Source organism: Hyaena hyaena, unplaced genomic scaffold (genome assembly GCF_003009895.1).
Source record: "Hyaena hyaena isolate Hyena2069 unplaced genomic scaffold, ASM300989v1 scaffold_146, whole genome shotgun sequence".
Lineage (NCBI taxonomy): Eukaryota > Metazoa > Chordata > Mammalia > Carnivora > Hyaenidae > Hyaena > Hyaena hyaena.
The window spans coordinates 1,286,303-1,304,013 of record NW_024080778.1 but is presented as its reverse complement, the minus strand read 5'-3'; the positions used below and the strand labels follow the sequence as shown (position 1 = coordinate 1,304,013).

Genomic DNA, 17,711 nt, shown 5'->3' with positions numbered 1-17,711 from the left:
ATAGCTGGTATATAATTTTATGCACGTGTTAATAAAGTCTATGTGGATACATGAAGTGAATATGGTGACATTTCTATCCTTCATTAATTCAGTCAATGAATGTTTGTTGAGTCCCCATTGTGTGCCAGCCTGTTCTGTTCGCAGGGATGCTATAGGAGCTGGGTGAGAACAGGAAGCAGTGCAGTTACAATCCGTGCCCTTGCCCTGTGCTCAGGCCCATCACATACCGATCTATGTACCCGAAAATATTATTGGTTGAAAGCATGAAAAATACTTTCCATTTCTTTTCTTTAAAAAAAAAACCCGGGGTTGGAAGAGACTCTCATGTTTGGGATATTCTATGTTCCTGTATATGCCAGACGACATGATGAACAAATGCCTGTCACAGGAAAACGGTCTACCATTCCATGAAAATAAAAAACAGTTGAAAGGGAAAAAGTGTTTTAAAGGTTGTTTATTCAATAAATATTTAGTATCTTCCAACTCTGTGCCAGGAACATGGATTGATGCTGGGAATAATTTGGCATCATACAGTTTTTTGTTTATTTATTTGTTTTTCTTCTCCAATGAGCCAAATGTCCAATTAAACAAGGAATTATAATAAATCTCAATAATGGTTATGAAAGGTACTTTAAAGAGTGCTATGGGAGCACAGAGTAGGTAACCTAACCAGTGTGGAGGAGACTGAAAGGCTGCCCTAGGGAAGTGACTTATAAACTAAGGTCTCAGTGGACTGAAGAATAGAAGGTGGACAGACAATAAGAGTGTTGTAAGGTGAGAGAACCATTACGTGCCAAGTCAGAGAGGGCCCTGCATTGACTAGAGGTGGTGCGGTGTGGGGGCGAGGGGGGGTGGGGGCCTTCTGAAACAGGCCTTCACATGTGATTTTAAGAAAAGAGAATTTGATTCGAAGCTCCAAATATGGGTGTGGCTTCTAAAAAGGCTCAGAGGATGAGAATGCGCTGTGGGCATAAACTAAGAAGGCAGTGCGTGTACAGGAATGGAGACTGAGGGAGCAGTGAAAATGAAGGCGCAGACAGGCTGTAGCAAGACAGTGAAGGTGGAGCTTCTGAATCTGCAGACTGAATTGTGAATAATAGAGTGGCACGGCCAAACCATTCAGTGCGCTGCACAAATACCTGCTTTCAAGTTGACCAAAAGAGATAACAAGTCCATTTCTGCATTTGTTGGGTGGGATTAACACTCCAAAGAGCAGAACGTAACCTCTGCATAGTAACTCCACACATGATTGAAATCATTCTTTGGAATGTCACTCACAAGGCCTAGAGTGCACGGCAGTTGCTGGCCACGGACAAAACCCAGCCTAGTGGTTTTTATAGTTCCACAGCATTTCCAGATGACCAGTCTGGAATGATTTAGATTGCTTTACCATCCAAAGGCACTGAGATGGATCAAAAGGAAAAAAAATCCTATTAAAGTGAATCAGTCAATGACGTAATTTACTATATCAATGGCAGAAAAAAGCATTTTTTGATTTTGTATCTCAAACTTGGTACATGATGAATGAGCTTCACATATTGAACCCAAAGGCCATGAGAAGAGTGTTTCCAACATACTGGAAACAAATTATATGACAGAAGCAGGAAATGTTTAAAAAAACACATCAAAAATTATATTTCAATTACAGCATTCTCGGCATGAATGCTACAGGTCAGATTACAATTTATACATTACAGATTCCTATTTACAATCCCCTGTTTAGACCTACTGAAAGTTTATAGAAATGATTTCCGTTTTAACTGAAGGATTTCTTGTACTTAATTTCAGTTGACTAATAAAACTTTTTGATAAAAAGAAAACAACCAATCTAGTTGATTTCAATTTCCATGTGGTAAGAAAGCTAACATTTATTGAGAGTTTACTATGTGTGAGTCAATATGGTAAATGATTTGCATTAATATAAAACAGTATTCCTTTGAGATGAACTTGGAATTTTCAAAGAAAAGGGCTACTTTACTATCGGAAAATTAAATGTTAAAAATGTGTGATTAAAGAAACAATTATTGATCTACATTACAAAAGTGAAGCTTTAAAAATACAACTTCTAAGAGCATAACATTCTCTACATGAATCCACATAGGTATTGTTCAGACTTGGCATAAACTTTTTTCACTTGAAAAAAACCTGCTTTCTGTTTAGAAGATTTCCTTTCTTTAAGCAGAGGCTGGTAACTAAGGCCTGTGGGCCAGCTCCTGTTTTTGTGTGGCCCATGTGCTAAGAATGTTTTCTACATTTTTACATGGTTAAGAAAAAATGAGAAGAACAATATTTCATGACACATGAAAATTACATGAAATTAAAATTTCAATGTCCAGAAATAAAGTTTTATGGGAACACAGCCACACTCATTGGTGTACATACTGTTTATGCTTGCTGTCACACTGTAAGAACAGAGTTGAGTAGTTGTGACAGAGACCACAAGGCCCAGAAAGCCTAAAATATTTATTTTCAGGCCCTTTACAGGAAAGGCTTGCTGACCTCTGGTTTTAAGTATAAACAAAAAAGTTAAATAGAACATCCAGGTTTATATTTCTGGGGGTTGAAATTCTGACTTTGAGAGTCATCAAGGTATATCATTGGTCTTATTAAGTATTAAACATATTCATGCCATATTTGATTGCAGCATGATAATTAAATTTGACAGATATATACAATGGGTCTATAGCAGTGCTTCTCAACTAGAAATGATTTTGTCCCCCAGGGGACATTTGGCAATGTCTAGAGACAGATTTGGTTGTCACAACTACTGGTATCTAGTGGGCACAGGCCAGGAATGCTGTTAAATATCTAACGCCTCCGAGAAAGAATTATCTAGCCCAATATGTCAATGAGGCTGAAGCTGGGAAACCTTGGTCTACAAGAAGCCAAGGGTCCACTCGAATTTCTGGACTGCTCCTCGAATACAAATATAATTGCTACTTGGTGACATTAATTCATTCCTACCATCATCCAGGCCATATTTATATTAATATTTATAAGAATGAGAAAGATAAATTTCCCTTTATTTTATGAGTATGCTTTTATGACTAACCATTATCCATCTGTACTGTAATAATTTTCAAAGTGAAATATTTTTATTCTCAACTGTGAACCTCAATGAATAAATCTTTTTTATCATTCAATTGTTTAGCTTGATTTTAATTAAAATCCGATTATTTTCAGTTTATTAAAAGATCTTTTCTTAATTCTTAACATACAGCACAAGTGAAGTAAAATGCCCCTCTTATGTCAGAGATGTCTATAAAGTATGAACGCAAGCAATGGCTATCATGATAGATGGGGAGAGGGGTATGAGAAGAGGTTGAAAGATGAACCAGACGACCATTGTAATATAAATGCTAATAATGGTTTAAAAGATGAAAAAAAAGAATGCAAAGCCTGGCAAAATATCTGAATTTAGTAGATTTCAAGTTGAGGCAAATTTTCAAGGCTGCATAATCAAGTAACATTTACTTTCAAACTTTTAAATCTCATCTCAATCCTGTGACATCTTGTCTCTAACCAAATTGGAACAAATGGAATCACGTTAGAAACTTTATTTTTATATCTCTGAGTATCAAGAGAGTGCCTCATTAACATAAATAAATGATTTTCTTCCTTGGAAGCCATATTACTGGAAACCTAGCTACACATTCTCTAGAATTTGTGACATACCATTTTATTTTAAAAATATTTATGGGGTGTCTGGGTGGCTCAGTCGGTTAAACATCCAACTTTGGCTCAGGTCATGATCTCACAGTTCATGGGTTGGATCCCCACTTGACGGGCTCTGTGCTGACAGCTCAGAGCCTGGAAACTGCTTCTGAGTCCATCTCTCCCTCTCTCTCTTTGCCCCTCCCTCACTTGAAGTCTGCGTCTCTCTCTCTCAAACATAAATAAACGTTAAACTTTTTTTAATATTTAAATTTGTATTTAAGAGCTTGTGGAAAGATCACCTTTCTAAATTGGATATTTAAATGCTTTCCAAACTCAGAATTATTTCTCATCTTACCATACTAAGCTACTACCACTCTCTTACCTCTCTCAAAATCTTCTGTTTTCATATACATGGAATAGTATTTCTTGTTCATACACATACCTTTCATATTTCACACACTGTACCTTTTCGCCTGTGTCACCTTTGGGGCCACTCTCTCCAACATCTCCCTAAGGGGGGGAAAGCGATACATGTAAAATATATTGGTGACATCACACACAGGACAGTTCATTATTTTAAGCTTGCTTTCATATGCACTATATATTGAAATCTCTTGTGAATCTTCAACAGAGCTGACACATTTTTACTTGAGCAGCTGCCTGATATCAACTGGTCCACATAAAATTTATTGCAATGAACACAGCTGAACAGCTTTCAGCTCCTCTATGATATCAACAGAAAGCAGTACTTTCTCTGACTTCTAATAGCTTGAAGCACGTACTTAACACATCCTTAACTCTATCTCTTTTCTCCTCTGCTCAGAGCGACCTTTTTCCTGACCATTCCTTCAATATGCCACATGCCTTATCACCTCTGTGTTCTTCCTCCTGCCGTTCTTGCCACCTGGGCCCCTGCCCTCCCTGTTCCCTTCTCTCTGTGTAAATCCTACTCTGCCTTCGAGTTCAGAAGTCAAATCTCCAAAGTTCCAAAATGCATGACACAGCCTTCAAAGCCTGTGGACACAAGATTACTTTATCTGCGCCTATGTGTTCTGCATTTGCGAAATGAATGTTTTACATTTTATTTGAACACTCTCTCTTTTATAATTACAGTAAAATGAATTGGACAGTTATTTTCGAGATTTCCTGTGCTTATTTCCTCATTGACATCTCCTTTCTGCCACAAAGCAATGCATTAGGAAAAAAAAGTCATTCACTCATTATCCATGCTTTGATTCCTTCAATGCTGAATTCTTTAATTTAAGTCTTACAGCATGTTATAGTGGAAACATCATGGACGCTGGCGCCAGAGAGACTGAGCCCAGCTCCAGCACCTACTGGGCAAATAAAATTCTCCCTACATCACGTTTCACATGTGTAATGTAAGGGCAAGAATGCTTTATGGGATTAGGAGAAATAAACAATATGCTGTGTGTAAAGCAACTAGGACAGTATGTGACACACCATGAACTGTTAATGATAGCCGTTAGCAATAACAATGCATTATTGTTCCTAGATTCCATAAGCTGGAATGTCCTTTTGTTTAGCTTCTTATTAGGTCACTTTTCCATCATTTAAAGATTCCCTTTAAATAAGAGGTAAAGTATTGATGACGGTTTCCATGGGAGAGGAAAGAGGTGTGGAGGAGAGAGACTTTTACTTTTTTCTCTCCATTTTCTTCTCGTTTCTCTCCATTTTCTTCTCTTGTTTCAAATAAGTATGAAGCTAACTGCTCAGGCATTTGTCTATGGTGCCAGACACCCCCACACAGGCCCCAGAACCTGAGCTGCTCTATCTGATGAATCCCTGGAACAGTGCTGGCTCTCCTCCTTTTCCCTCCTTAATTTCTACACAAAAGAGTCATCTGATGATTAATTAATTTCAAGTTAATTACAATAAACTGGTTGGATGCCAAATACATGTACTGATAATCTATTATGAGGGACCTTTGATAGAAGGCCTATTAGCATACTTTTGAAAAGATTGCATGGAAACCCCTTTATTAAAAAGCAAAACAGACACAACAAACTTTCTTATTAGGAAGAATGGTTCCTAGTGGTCACGAAATGAAGGGTTTAAGTGGTTTGCTCCCCTTCCACTTAAATAAATGTCTTTTTAATTTTTGTTTTAGAGTTTTATTTTACAAAAAATACAGTTATATTCAAGAAGTTTGCTGGCTCTTTGGATGTACTACTTTGGGGATTAGAGGTGACAGTATTAATTTGTCGGAAAGATCAGATCACTTATGAAGAGCATGATGTATCTTGGTAGCTTCCTACGCAGACAGCACATTTCCCAAACACTATTAAAGTAAATAGCACGAGAACCAGGAGAATTAGCACCACAATATGCACTGAGAGTCTAAAAATAATCGGGATGCCCCCAAAAGTAGTCAGGAAGGACAACTGGAGAAATTTAACATATGGCATTCTCCTCCTTTTGTTTCTTTTTACTATTTTTTTTATAGGAATTCTTTGTGGGGCAATCTCCAGTATATTTGTTGCAGGTAAACATCTGTATCCCCTTAACTTAGTGACCTAACAAGCAGTAGGGAGAGATGTGGATGCTTAGAAAAGTATTGGAGTGGCATTAGCAAGTAGGCAAAACAGAAATTTTGCAGGCCTAGGGATTTTTGAAAACCATTTAAAAGCTTGACATACAATGTTTAAGTTTGCTCCTTTTCTTTCCATTTCTTTAAACCATTTTACCCAAAATTCTGTCCCAACATAAGAACTACACTATTCTCTCCTTCCACTAATTAACAGTTTGACAAGAACAGGGGTTGTTATATCTATCTATATCTATATAGACCTATTGCTATCTGGCCATCCATACTTAAATAAGCTTGGTTTAGTATCTCCTTAGGGAGGAAAAAAAATTATAGGCAGAATCATTCTTACCTTTTCTCCTCGATCTCCAGGTTCTCCCTAAGCAAAAGAGCAAAGATTGAGTGACACATTAAATTCTAAAACACCCAAGTAAACAACACAAAACAAAATGAGATATTGAACATACTGAGTAAATTATATGTGACATTTTCTATTCTGGCAATATAGAATTGTTATATTGAAAACAAATAGTAAGAGGAGTTTCTTCAAGAATTGTACATGGATATCAATATCAAATGTAATCTTAATTCTTTGCTTTTTATTTAAGATTAGTGTCCAGAAGCCAGCATTGGGGGTATTAAGACCAGTGTGGTATCAATTCAATGTCTTGAGTGGCTTCTTAGTTTTCAAGTTTTAATCTACACAAACTCAGAATCAATAAGGTGAGCTAGCGCATCCTTTCATGGTCTTCTATTCAAAAGAGTCCCCAGTATCTGGCTTATTTCAGGGGTCTAGAGTCTGTGTATTTCCCCAATCTATCTTCTGCAAACATGATCATAAACACGGTCTTAAATTTGGACCTCTTCACAGTGTCATGAATTCTCTTTAGCCTGCTGGTAACTAGCAGATTCTAAATCAGGAATATTTTAGGAGGAATTGGTGCCTTCAGGAAAGACACTAGAATGGGACAGAGTTGAAGTACGTTTAGGAGAATGTCTTTATTCAAAATGATTTCCTGGACTGTATGAGGACTAAAATGCCAAATTGTGCTTTGAAAAGAATCCTTACTTTTACTTTATCCAGGAAGGCATAGGTGAGGGAGTGGGAAAATCCCAAAATAAATCATACACATTATGATAATATGCCTCTTAGGAAAAAAGCATTAGTAAATGTTGCCATGAGATAAGACTGCATTAAAAAATAGTGTGATTATTGTGGGTTTTTTTTTTTTTTTTTTTTTAATTTAAGGCCACTCAAAATCAGTTTGGAGGAAAGACTCTTCTCATATTCTGGGACTCAGCCTAACGCTTTGGCTTTCCAAATTACTAGCCACCTTTCCCTGCTCAACATCCAGCCTGATGGTTGCTAGGCAACAGAAGAATAGCACTGAGAACATGCACTAAGCATTAACTCTTCTCATTTGGCTTTTTTAGCAGGGAGCAAGAAAGGGGAGAAGACAGGAGAATGGCTGTAGTCACCGAAGGAATATTTGCTACAGGACAAAGGACAGGTCTAGAAATTTTAGGTCTGTCCTAGGCGCCTGTCAATAGCAATGTGATCTGTAAAATCAGCTGACAGGCATCTGTGGGTACGCATACACACCAGCACAGCTGACGGGATTACACATTAGTTATGTACTTCAAGGGATGTTCACTCATCAAAGGATTTGGGATTTGTCTGCCTGTTTGGTTTAAACTAAACTGTCACCAATTGTTTTATATTTAACAGATTCATTTGTTCTTCAAAAAACAAAGAAAATTTGCAACCCCCAAAAATCCTCATTACATTTTTTCTCCATTTAGTAATTCAGACTACATCCATTTTTAAATTTTAAACACGCCACACTGTGGGGCGCCAGGCTGACTCAGTCAATGGAGCGTGTGACTCTTGATCTCAGGATTGTTGAGTTTGAGCCCCATGTTGGGTGTAGAGATTACTTAAAAAAAATAAAAATAAAAATACTGAAAAGTCCCCAAACATGCCACATCTTTATACTACTCTTTGTTTGATTAACTGGTTATGCTGTGTAAGCGTTTGAGGTGACCAAATATTGAAGAAAGGCCACAGTGTCACTGTGAAATCATCTTTAGTAAGTCTTGTAAATATTATGCATACTTTAGGCAGTATGGACATGGACTACATCTTAATATGCTCACTAAATAGCAAAGTGACAACTGCATATTTGAAACATGGACTTTTTCTCATGTTATTGAAATATCCAGAATAAAGATTCTGACCATCTTATCCTATTTGTTTTACTGCATTTTTAATGCTAATGAGAGTCACAAGCATTCTTTAGTCACAGAGTTCTATACTGCGGCATATTTTATTATCGACAAATATTCCATCCAAGTAAAACCAGTGGGATACTAAAAAAAAAAGTTCCAGCTTACAATTGAATGAAAACTCATGTCTCAACTGATTCTGTCTGGTTTTATTTGTACTAACCTTTGGCCCTGGCATTCCATTTTGTCCCACTGTTCCAGGCAACCCGGGCTCACCCTCATAATAAAAAATAGATACTATTAAATAAAATAGACAAAATCCATACATTATATAGATCAGTAGAGGATAGAGCTATCCAGTAGTGCTCTAGAAGTAGAGAGAGAGAAAAAAGTGACTACTAGTGTAAATACAAGTTGGCTCATTTGGTCCAAAATTCTATGTGCTCAGGACAAAGGATAAAACGGGTTAATTTCCTTCATTCAGTCTTGTCTCCATTAAGAAAGTTGAAGCAACTCACCAAAGGAAATGAATATCTAGCATGATGTTGGGTACCTTGTAGGCAATAAATAAGCATCTGTGGAATGAGTTAAAGATATCTAAAAACATAATCACTCCTGATGGAGAACTTTTAAGTGGTTCATCAGCTCAGAACATAAGGATGAAATCATTATGAGACAGTCTAAAGCTTAGTGCACACACACATCTTTGAACACCTACAAAATCAGACACATTTGACACAAGAGTGAAAAGTAAAAATGGCTTTGGTTTCTCTTCTCAATTTCACTGTAAAAAATAGAATAAAACATTTAGAACTGTGGCTCTCAAGGTCATATTGAGTGATAAGCATTTGGGAAAAAGATGGTTACTAGGTCAGAAAGGTTTCCCCTTTCAGAAAGAAAAGGTTGTAAGGGCACCTTGGTGGCTCAGTTGGCTGAGCATCTGACTTTAGCTCAGGTCATGATCTTGCAGTTTGTGAGTTCAAGCCCTGCATTGGATTCTTTCCCTCTCCCACTAGTGTACTCTCTTTCTCTCTCAAAATAAATAAATAAACTTAGAAAGTTTTTTTTTAATTAAAAAAAGAAAAAGAGGAGGTTTCACAGGCTCTGAATCAGCAATTGTTTGCTAAAGAGGACAAGTCCATAAAGTGCTCAGAAACAAAGGTAGGACACAGGCTCTCAATGCTTCTGTGTGGCTCAAAGTTAGATCAACTAGAATTTCATTTTCATTTAAAAACATTCCCAAAGCTCTTTACTGTGGGGTTCAATGACGGGATGGCTTTCTTCCTTCCACCAAAGGGAGTAAAGTTGTTCCTTAACTGATTTAAAAATAAAACACTATTTTTAGAGTAGTTTTAGGTTCACTGCAGACTTAGTTGATTTTTAAGTGAGTTTTCTTAGTCACCTGGAGGGCAGAGATTGTGCTATTTTTGTATTTGTGCTCTCAGCTTCACAAACATGTACATTAGTAATAATAGTACCATTTTTAAGTGCCAGGAACTTTACATTCATCAACTCACTTATTTTCACAAATTTCTATGAGGTAAGTACTACCTTTATCTCTATTTAGCAGATAAAGAAATTAGGGCACAGAGAGGTTAAGTAACTTCTAGATTTATACAGCTCCAGGCAAGATTTGAACTCTCATGATTTAGTTTAAGAGGTTGTGGTCTTAATACGATGCATTCCTGAATGAATGAAAGCATCTAGAAATTGGGAGCGAATACAAAGGAGTATTTCTATCCTCATTATTATCGGTTTATACTCCTCATTTTTATAAGTGACCTTACAGAATGTATAGAAACCTGACTTAAATTTAACTTTTATAAAGATGATTTGTGTACCAGCTAAACTAATAATATGAAGCCTACATTATCCTTCTAGAAAAGTAAAACGTATTACACTGGATTATTAAAATTGCTGAAGTCTTAACTTCCTGGAAGAACTTCTGCTTCATAAATAAAGTTACACTATAATTATAACTCTTGCACTCTCCTTGGATAAATGGCAAAAATGTTGACAGAAGAGCAATGGCCATTATAGGAAAATTTTGACTGGTCATTTTTACATCACAAAGACTAAGAACTTGGAAATAGAATACACCCTGAAAGAGGATTATCATTTACTATGCAACAGAAGATGAGTTATCAAGTCTGCTTTCTTCAAAGAATCGACAACAGGATGCACTAATATCATAACTCATGGTTTAATGCAAATAAGAGATGCTGCTAGGAAACAATATGAACTTTGTTTAGCCTTTCAAAGAATAACCATGGTAGCCAGAATAATCACAAAAAATAATAGTTAAGCCTCTGGAAGTGAACAAAACACATGCTGAGATTTTGAAGCAAGGAAGAGAGACGTTGCTTAGGTATCTGCTTAACATCCTCCTTAATATATGAACACTGAAGGACTAAAACTTTATCCCTTTTTAAAAATTTTATATATTGTTAAAATAATCTTTTAACATAATAGGAAACAAAAAATGCACCTATAATTCTATCACCCTGTAATAATTGTTTTCATTTTGTCCTGTTTCCTTGTTAGTCTTTTTTACTTATGCTTACGTATTTTCAAGCAATTGTAAGCTTATTACATAGTTTCATGTTCTGATTTTTTTAATTTGATACTACATACTTGTTTTCACATACTGTTCATGCTTGTCTTATGAATAGTTTATCATCGATCAAAGTCAGGTGTGATCATATGTTTGATCTGTCCCAAATAGTTGAAGACTTAGGTTGTTTTAAATTTTTCTATTAGAGATAAACTAAAACAAACACCTCTGTAAATATTTCTAAATTGCTTTTCTAAAGGATTCTGAGTTTTAGCTGCTTCTATCAGCCCCCACTTGTGTTACTTTTTCACATTTTCATCAGCACTGGATACCACAATTTTAATTCTTTTCAGGGCGATTTCCATAAGCACAAATGAGAGTTTACCGTTGCTCAGTTTTACATTTATCACTTGTAAGTTAAATATTTTGTCATGTGTTTATAATTTATAGATATCTCACAAAATTTTAAGGCTGACAGTGAATAAAGCTGCTTCCTGAATGAATTAAGGGAAGAAGGAAAAGTGACTCATAGCATTTTACCTTTCTAATAGGTTATATCAAGAAAAATACATTCAAACTTAGATTAAAAGGCTATGGAACATTCTGCTGCTATCCAAACTGAGTTCCCAGGTTGTGTGAAAGGAACGTTAAGGAAGAAGTGCTGTATAATTCTGACCACCAAGGCTGAGCTATGGGATTCTGGAAGCCATTAATTCACTCAATTAACATTTACTGAAAGCTTTCTCCCTGTTCTACTCTGGGCTAAGTGTTTCATGGGATATAAAGATGAAACCGACATGACAGGCACTTGTGCCCAAAGAGCTGACTTTTGAGTGGGAAAAAAAGATACCTACAAAAAATAACTTGAGGACATCTAATTAAGGTCATAGAACTTTTTTTTAAAGCAAAGTTTTCTTGCACTTCATGAAATAAAGAGACATAGATCAAAGTAAAGTGTTACAGAAGAATGATCCATATATCATGTAGTATATTAAGATTTTCTGGTGTGTGAGGACAAAATATTATCATGAGTCCTCTTCAAAAAATGTTACTATATTATAATACTACATAATGTAGTAAAAATGTAAATATGCAAAAAGTTTATAAAGCAGAGACCAAAATGTTAGAAATAGGTTTTGCTTGTGTGTAGAGTGTTAGTCTCCTTTTGTTGGAGAATATATGCATCTATTTTTTTGAAAAGTTTATTCATTTATTTTTGAGAGAGACAGAAAGTGCGTGTGTATGCACAAGTTCGGGAGGGGCAGAGAGAGAGGTGAGTCTGCAAATCCAAAGCAGACTCCAGGTTCTGAGCTGTCAGCATAGAGCTGGATGTGAGGCTCAAGCCCACAAACCGTGAGATCATGACCAGAGCTGAAGTCAGACACTCAACCGACTGAGCCACCTTGGCACCCCTGTATCCATTTCTGAATACATTTCACAAGTATTCCAAAGAGAATACAAAAAACAGAAGCTAACATCTTAACCTCAGATAGAATGCTAAGGTTTTCTCTATTATATTTTAAATTCTAAAGCTATTCCCAATTTATTACTCCCAAATGACAACATGAATATTTGAACTAAAAGTAAGTTGAGTCCAACTTTTACGAAAGTTTTACAAAACTTTTATGAAAGGTGGCTTCCTACTTTTTCTTTCTTTTTTCCTTTCTTCCCTCCCTCCTTCCTTCCCTCCTTCCCTCCTTCCCTCCCTCCTTCTTTCCTTCCGTCCCTCCTTCCTTCCTCTCTCTCACTCTCTCTCTCAAACCAATGCTCTTTAGAACCCTAATGTAAGACATCACTCAAGACTCCTACAATTATTTCAGGTCCTGCTAATTGAGGGCAAATTGAAGGAATACTGAAAGATAGAAAGGAATGCAATTGTCTTATGAGATTGAGCGCTAAAGGGAAGTAGGCTATTTAGTGATAATATTGCTTTCCTGATGGCGATTGCTTTTTATTCTGACAATGGGAATTTACAGTGAGTTGTAGTTTAAAATTTTCAGCATAATGTAATTTTACATTCACTTGTCAGAACTGATTTTGTTTAAGTACTGCATTTTCAAAAAGAACTCATCCAAACAGAAGAGGAAAATAACTACAAGGAATGCGGACCACTAATGGGTGGCAAGAATGATTCTGAGTAGAACATGGCATGTTGTTGTCTTTTTTTCTGAGATTTTTAGCTCTTCCTTAGGTTTATTTATTTTATTTATTTTTTAACTTTTTTATTTGAGTGCAGTCAACACACAACGTCACACTAATTTCAGATGTACAACATAGTCATTCAACTTATCTATAGGTCATGCTATCTCACCACAAGTGTAGCTACCATCTGTCACCATACAACAGTCACAGTCATATAATATCACTGACTATCCCCATGCTGTGAACATAGCATCAGTCTTAAGGCCATTCTCCTATTTCTGAGGTTGGGTGTGTTGGTGTACACAGGCAGTAAAATAAAGACTAATGGTCACTGATAACCCATCTGAAACACCAAAGTATACTAAACCTTTTTTCTGGACTATGACAATGCATAGAGAGATCTCCAAGCTTCAGGAGTGAGCAGAATAGACATTTAGTCCCCTTCTGCAGGCAGTCATGGTGGGGAGTGGCTGTCCCTTTATAAGGCTTTAGGGCCTCAATGTCTTTGGCAGCAGTTGGGTAAATAGCACTTGGTAGAGCAGGATTCTTTGAAAGTAGTGAGGCTCTCAACAGGGGCTTTTAGATACAACTGTTTAGGGAAGGGGTACCTGGGTGGTGCTGTCCATTAAGTGTCCAGCTCTTGATCTCAGCTCAGGTCATGATCTCAAGTTTGGTGATGGTTCTGATGGTTCGGAGCCACTTGGGATTCTTTCTCTCAGTCTCTGTTCCCCTCCCCTGTTTGTGCTCAATCTCTCTCTCAAAATAAATAAATAAACTTAGATACAACCGTTTGGGGGAAAAGTCAAGAAAATGAGGTTTCTGCTCTCCACTACTATTAATTCTCTCTAGTTTACTCTAGGTTAGTTTTCTACTCTAGTTTCCTAATGGCAAATGAGTATGAACACAAACTGGGGTAAAGGTAGGAAGTACAAAAATGACTTACATATTGTGAAATTTATAGAAATGTAGCATTTTACAACACAATAATATAACATAAAAATTCTAGCCCCAACCTTTAAATGTTTTCAATGTTCTAGAAAAATTATTTGTCATTTTGCACACCTGTCACTTCCTTCAGCCTCAGCTCAAATGTCTCCTTATTACAGGGGTTTCCTGGATACCTCAACACCATGGCACCACCACATCCTATATCCACCGTCTTACTTTATTTTCTTTGTTGCACTAATTATCACACAAGGTATACTTTTTTGGTTTCAAATCTATCTCCCCTACTAGGAATGCCACATTTAAGAAATAAAAATACAGGACATCCACTTAAATTTTAATTTCAAAGAAACAACACAATTTTTAACTTACATATATTAAAAATAATGAATGGGACATAGTCATATTGGACATTAGGTGTTGTTTATCTAAAAGTCAAATTTATTGGGCATCCTGTATATTAACTGGTGACCCTATTTCCACCTCCACCCCCTCACCACCCTAGAATATGAACTTGGTCTGTTTTGTTCACTCCTCATTCCACATTGCCTCAAAACTGTACCTTAAACATAATAATTGTTCAGTACATATATGTTGGAGAAAGGAATGAATACAGGAGAAGCAAATACATTAAGCCCACTTTAAGATGTGAAGCCCTTATAGGCCTGGTGAGAGACTGAGACAGCAAGACTTCTGGGAAACTGGAAAAACCTATAAGCATGGTGGCAAGAGACAGCTCTTTGTCTCAGCGATAGCATGGCAGCCATGGAGCCCAGGAAAAAGATGGAGAGATGTCAACCCAACAGTGACCTCTCCAGTCTCATAGGTCAGTCTGAAAAATCAGAATTGAAGAAGAGAGGAATTGCTTGGGGTAATGAAGGGTGGGGTGCACTGGGGGAGGAGTTCTGTGAGGTGTAGGATGACTTGAATGAGCAGAACTTTCATGGCTTCCAAGGGGCTCATGCTCCTGAGCCCCTCCAGTACTCTATCAGGGGAAAGGTGGTTGCCTAGAGCACTGAAGGCTGCCACAGTCCTGCATGTGTGTACAGAGACTGGCCCTTCTACGTATTTCCATATATTCTTCTATCTGCTCCTTCCTGCACCCCCTGTGCCTCAGCGGAAGGCTGAGCAGTAGCTGGTGCAGTGCTGCTGGTTACATGAATTATCATCTTGTCCAAACTTTCCACAAGATCCTTACAGAGCTTGCATGTGCAGACATTTACCTCATGTAAATGAAGTACCTCATTTACTTAGAAAAATTTAATTGAACTCATGATACTCACATATTATTATTATTATCATTATTTGTTGTTATTGTTGTTGGACTAAAGATGTCACCTGGTGATTTCTTATTCCTCAGACACCTGATTAAACTTGGCTCAAGGCCTGATTTCACAGGTGAAGGAAGTCATGATATGCTCCCTGTGACCCTTCTGCTGGGGTTCATCTTCGTTTTGCCCCAGACCAGTTCAGACAGATCAGTCAGTTTTCTTCACCAGTTCCCTCCAGAACCCTACTCTCCCCAAGCCTTTTGTGAGTTCAAGATTGAATATTTGGTGTTCCTGGGAAGGCGTCACATCACAGAGCAAGTGGTTTCCCTCATTTCCCTCATCTTGCTGGCTTCTTTTTCTCCCCTTTCCATCTCGACTTCCTCCTTCCTTTCCTCCCTCTTAGACCACCCTGTGCATTCAGCTTCACTCTCTCTAATGTAAAATGATTTAGAAGTTTCTAAAAGGCTTCTGCTTCCATGCCGTATCTCTAATTCTTTCCCTCCTTGCCTGGAGGTAGAGGAAGCTTTGTTACCTGGTCAAAGAAAAACCAGAAAACCTGAGTGGGTTTGGTTATGCGTCCTATAGAGGGCTTTGTTTTCTTTATCTAATCAGCAAAATCCCTTCTAAAAATTACAATCTCTCTTGTCCATATTGGTAATATGAATACCAATGAGTAGAAAGTTGACAGATCTATCAGCTAGCAGCTTACTAAAAACATTCTATTTCACATAACTTCCTGAAATGGGTCTTGAAATGATTAAAATAATAACTAAACTGAACCTAGTAACCAAATATACATTATGGTTTTTAAAAAGAGTACAGATGTCTATGGAGCACCTGGATGGCTCAGTCCATTAAGCATTCAACTCTTGATTTCACTTCAGGTCAAGATCACAGGGTTCTGGGGATGGAGAGAACTTGAAAGTCCAGCACTAATGGGGCTTCAGCTTTGCTTTGCTCTGGCAACTAAACCTTATCACCGAGAATCCAGATTCTTTCATGTCTTCACCCGTTCCTCCTGGTTGCGGCCTTCACCCCAGGGCCTGCTCTCCCCTTGGTTGCTAGGTGGCTGCCAGTCACGCCTGGGGCTTCATTCTTTCCTACCAACATGCAGAGAGTGAACGAGTGTTTTCCCCCAAACATCCCATAAGACTTTGGAGTTCCTGTGTAAGTGGGCACACGGAGGTCATGGCCTCTCCCTCCTTCCCTGCCTACAAAAATGCTGGGTACTGATTAGCTATTACCACTGCGATTTCTTTTCTAACCGTCCCAGTCCCATGGGAAGTTGTAAGAATCCCTGATTGTCTCTTTTAAAAGAGATTCATGTAACACAAGGGAGAGAACAACTGTGTTGTATCTGACTTATCCCAATGCTAAGAAACTCTTCCACTTCACACCACCCTTTTTATCCATTTTGATTCTTTCTTCCCCAAAGAGAAGTCTTTGTTCTTCATCTTTTTTCCCCATAAGAGTACGCATGGTGAATAATTTTTATATGTATATGGAAAAGACAGCCCTCTGTGGCATCGTGGTGCTCTCTGGCTGGTTTTTGCTCATTTTGCTACCTTTTTTAAGTTATTTAAAAATGAAATGCTGGGTAGAGTTTCCTTTAGGCCCAGGCAAACAGTGATTCTCATCTTGCCTGTTCCGGCCCTCCTGTGGTGTGACCCTCCCCACAGTGGGAGGAGTCCACGGGACCAGGGAGGCATGGCTCCTCAAAGCCCAGCCTCTCCCTTTCCAGATCATGTCCCAGGCACCTGCGACCCAGGAATTCCTGCCTCAGCTGTCCTGATTCTGCTTTTAATGCCGGTATTGGCCTCTTCTCCAGGTCTATATTCCCATGAGTGACAACACAGCTGGTTTAGGTGTGCATGGCTAAAGCTGTGTGTGGCCTTGGAGCAGCTATCGATAGGGAGCTGTGGGCAAAGCGTACAGGCTGTGATGTTCACACACAACCCCAAGCCCTTGTTGGTGAATAATAGGACTGGGGTTGGGAAAAGAAGGGAGGATGTTAGTCCTGTGGGGTGGGTCATCCATGTGTACTTCTACCCAGACCTCACCTTCAAATCTTAGGGGTGTGCTCAAGGCACATAATTTTCATTTATGTAAGTTTCACCCAAAATAGCACAACTTAGCTGTTTTCTGCGAGCACTCAATTCTTAGCTATCACTTTGCATATGAATTTCTTTGTTCAAATGTTCAAGTTTCCTACCTTCTCTGAGTCTTAGTATCTTCATTTAGCAAATGAATATTATAATATTTACCTCAAAGTTTAATCAGAAAAAGTAAAGTAATAAATGTAACTTTATTAAAATATGTGCCTGACCAAGAGACACCTTTATTCTTCAAAAGTGGTTCTGTTAAGTAT

The 17,711-nt window shown here is 37.7% G+C and overlaps 1 protein-coding gene across 2 annotated transcripts in view; it reads right to left on the bottom strand.

Annotated features, from left to right (window-relative positions):
* COL25A1 (collagen type XXV alpha 1 chain) overlaps positions 1-17,711 on the bottom strand; it is a 455,910-nt gene that overhangs the window by 70,111 nt on the left and 368,088 nt on the right. For both annotated transcript variants that reach the window (XM_039238752.1, XM_039238753.1), the window contains exons 13-15: positions 8,655-8,708; positions 6,558-6,584; positions 4,123-4,167 (exon numbers count right to left, since the gene is read on the bottom strand). In XM_039238752.1, the coding sequence (XP_039094683.1) occupies positions 4,123-4,167; positions 6,558-6,584; positions 8,655-8,708 (126 nt within the window). The remainder of the gene's footprint in view (positions 1-4,122; positions 4,168-6,557; positions 6,585-8,654; positions 8,709-17,711) is intronic.